At 40.1% G+C, this 3,688-nt stretch overlaps 1 protein-coding gene across 1 annotated transcript in view; it reads left to right on the top strand.

Moving 5' to 3' along the window:
• The window catches only part of LOC137996555 (eukaryotic translation initiation factor 2 subunit 3-like), a 16,949-nt gene extending 15,154 nt beyond the window's left edge, over nucleotides 1-1,795 (top strand). Inside the window, exons 12-14 of the mRNA XM_068842008.1 lie at nucleotides 442-555; nucleotides 658-830; nucleotides 1,418-1,795. Of these exons, the coding sequence (XP_068698109.1) occupies nucleotides 442-555; nucleotides 658-830; nucleotides 1,418-1,472 (342 nt within the window). The 3' untranslated portion in view covers nucleotides 1,473-1,795. The remainder of the gene's footprint in view (nucleotides 1-441; nucleotides 556-657; nucleotides 831-1,417) is intronic.
• Nucleotides 1,796-3,688: the final 1,893 nt, after the last annotated feature.

Genomic DNA, 3,688 nt, shown 5'->3' with positions numbered 1-3,688 from the left:
AGCGAATTTACTACGCTGTAGCTTGACTTTTGATTAGTAAGATTTTTGCTGTTGTTCTAAACTGGAGGTTGTAAAGATTATCAGTCAAATTAACGGAAAATGTTGTGGAAGATATTACTATGCATACAATTTTAGTTTTAGTGGTTGATTGAAATTGTTTGTTATTGTTTGCAAGGCTTGTTTGTTTACTGCTGTCAGCTCAGAGGTGTTTGATCACTATAAACTGTATACACTAATGACGATTAACTTTGTACTTTTACGCAGAAGCATAATTATTTCCATATACACAAAATTGTATTTCTGGGGTTAGAAACGGGAGCTCCGCTTTTAGGCTTGGTCAATTTTATATATTAAGATTTACTGTGAGTGTTTCGTCAAGAATTAAATGTTACTGGTCTGTAGTTTTTTTAGATCGCAATTTTTATCAACCTCTATTGTTAGGTATTGGGTGCTGTTAGCACACTTCCTGAAATTTACACAGAGTTGGAAATCAGCTACTTTTTGTTAAGAAGACTGCTTGGAGTTAGGACTGAGGGCGACAAAAAAGGAGCTAAGGTTGGTTTCGAAAAAAACCACATTTAGATCTTGTTTCAGCTTCTAGTTGTTGACTTTGCAGTAACCGAGAGCCTCTCGAAAGTCGTAATTATTGCTTTACAGGTTCAAAAGTTATCCAAAAATGAAGTATTGATGGTGAATATTGGATCGCTGTCAACCGGTGGCCGCGTGCTGGCGGTGAAGGCAGATTTGGCCAAGATAGTATTAACTCAGCCAGTCTGTACAGAGATAGGAGAGAAGATTGCACTTAGTAGAAGAGTTGAGAAACACTGGAGGTAAGTTTAAAAAACATGTGATGCTCAATGGTCAGGGATTTGCATTTAGATGCATCGGATTTAAACCTCATCTTTGGTGGACCAACGAGACCGACACCCTTAACGCCGTTATTTATGCTTCGAGAATTAAATGTGACCGTGTTTAAAAAATCGGGCTTAAACGGATTTCGTTAATCTCACAAACTATTCATTCAGCTCGCTGTTTTTGTCGATTGATCTGATTTAACCTGCAAGGATTTAAGATACTTTACAAGAAAACTTTTTCCCGTCAAGAAACCTCGAGATGCCGCGCGTGATCACGCGCGAAAGATGACGCTTTCTCATCCTCGATAATAAAAGCTTCCCCACTAGCCGGATCTCGTGATTGTCTAGCTGGACCGTTTTAAATTTTAATCTTTAACGAATGCTATTCCGCACTATTTTGCCCAAAATATGATGAAAGCATAGACGGGCGGTCAGTCATAAGTTTATAATTACGTAAACTTGATGGTGATTGTCTCTTAGCTTCTGATTCTGTGGCATTGCCAGTTTAAAGAGTTGTTGCAGTTAACGCTGTTGTGTTATGTGATAAATTCTTTTGCTTTCAGGTTGATTGGCTGGGGCCAGATAAGACGTGGAGTCACAATAAGACCAGAGTCATGAAAAGACATCTATCCTTTACCTTCCAATCTTCATATCACAAAATGGTTCCAGTAACACCAGCTTTTGACAAAAATGTTACCATGCTGGTTGTGAGTGCCTAAGAAGCCGTGTACATTATAAAGAAGATTCCGTCGGACAAGTTTTTTTTTCTGTTCATGAATAAAATCTTGAAGAGAAAGAGGTTACACGGGTGGTCCCTGGAACTTGTAGTCAAGAAAGAGATTTCCCTTGGACTAGACCCTGCGACCATTAAAATACATCAGTACCCATGTGAAATGTCTGTTTCTGATCATTTGTCAGTTCGATTAAATTGGAAAGATAGAGGTTTTGTTTTCATTTGGGCGATTACTAGCTGACCATTCTTTTGAGATGTTTGTTTGTTTGTTTGCAGACCAACATTTACTCGTTAAACGTGAAATCTGTTTTCACAGTGAAATATAACCTGGAATTTAGCTGCTAATTCGGAATTTCAAAATCGCGCAAATGGAAAATCGCGTGAGTCGATCAAACTTTCTCAAGTTGTTTTGATTCTCGCTATATTTATGCGCAGGAGAAAGAGAAAGAGTTTTCTTCAGAGGTTGCGGTTGATATTTCAACATAGGAGGATGCGACAAAATATTGCAATCCGTGTAAATCCAAGAGCAGAACAACATTAATCGCCCCTTGTTGGGGGAGGTGAATGTGCTGAATGTGGTATAAATTGCAGTGGAGATAGTTGTATTGTTGCAACTGGTTAGGCACCCCGACACCGTGAAATAAGTAGGGTCTCGGCCGAGGAAATGATGGATCTAAAACTGCAGAATACCTGGCCACAGCATCGTTTGAAGAACGAGGCATATGAAAATAAGTGGCTGTGTATTCTGCAGAGGGAGTGAATTGTAAAACGAAATAAATTGCGAGGATTGCTAGACTCGTCTGCCACTGTTTTAAAAAAGTTATGAAAATTAAGGAACCACGAGGCGAGCGTCTGGCAATAGCATTTCCAGATTATTTGGGGGTTTCTCTCACTACCGCTATGCGATTGTCTGCGGCATCTATCAGGACAAGTTTAACGATCTCGCAAGGTAGTATCACTGCGCATGAATTTCCGGTGAAAAAGATGAGCCGATAATCCCTTGGTTTTTTTAGCTGAGATCATATACAAGTTCCGCTGGCGTGCACCAAGTGCTCAGGTTTAGGAAAACTGAGGAAAATTAGTACCCGTTACGTTGGCATTATAAATACAAACCCTCGCTCACCGTTTATAAATAAATCAACGCTGTCCACTGTTTTAGTATATACTAATAAATGCTATTATTATTGTTATTATTATATTTCGTTTCCGGCTTTATCTAGCTAAAAGTGTCCTAGCGCGCTTTCCATTTGACAGAACTGACCGGCCGGACAGGGCAATTGGAAGAACTAACTCTACAACGCCTTCAAATTAACACTACTGCAGAAGAATGCGAGGGATTATCATGCACGTTTTCCTTCAAATTGTTGCTTTTTTTTTCGCGAACTGAGGGGACTGGCCGGCCAGTTCTGTCAAAAGGAAAGCGCCGCCAGTGAAAACACAACCAGAATATAAAATCCTTGAAGAAATCACACCTCGTTCAAAAGGACGTTCGTGTGAACTCTGATAACCTCATAAATAATACCCTGCGAGCAGTTGGTTTCTCCTACGCTTCCCCAGAGAGAAACCACTGCGAGCAACCGTTTGACATCGAGCATGTGCTAAGTACGTGACAACCCACGTGATGTATTTGACATCACTTCGTCGGGAAATCACTACACAGCGGCAGGCTCGCCAAAACGCAGCAGTTACGTAGCTGAACGTACGCGTGAGCGCCAAAACAAGTTTACCACCTTGTTTTACTGGTTCAAATTTAATTTATTCGTCCTTGGCGCAGGACGGCGGCGCACTCAAAGAAACTGACGGTTGCTCGCAGTGGTTTCTCTCTCGGGAAGCGTAGGAGAAACCGAAGCTTTTTCTCGCAGGGTACATAAATAACCGAACTTGCAAAAACTGTTTTTATTTTTGTATTTATTTTTTTTTATTTTCTCGGAAGTAAGAACAGTTTTCCATTCGATTGCAGTTCCTACAAAAAATTGTGCCGAACAAACAACTAAACAGGCGCAAATTCAACTTTTGGTGCCAAATGCGATGACAATAAATAAAAAACAACTCCAGCACTGTTGAATTCTGTTAACGATTTTCTAGATCGCGTTGATTTTCT

This window comes from Montipora foliosa, chromosome 3 (genome assembly GCF_036669935.1).
Source record: "Montipora foliosa isolate CH-2021 chromosome 3, ASM3666993v2, whole genome shotgun sequence".
Lineage (NCBI taxonomy): Eukaryota > Metazoa > Cnidaria > Anthozoa > Scleractinia > Acroporidae > Montipora > Montipora foliosa.
This window is presented reverse-complemented; position numbering and strand designations above follow the sequence as displayed.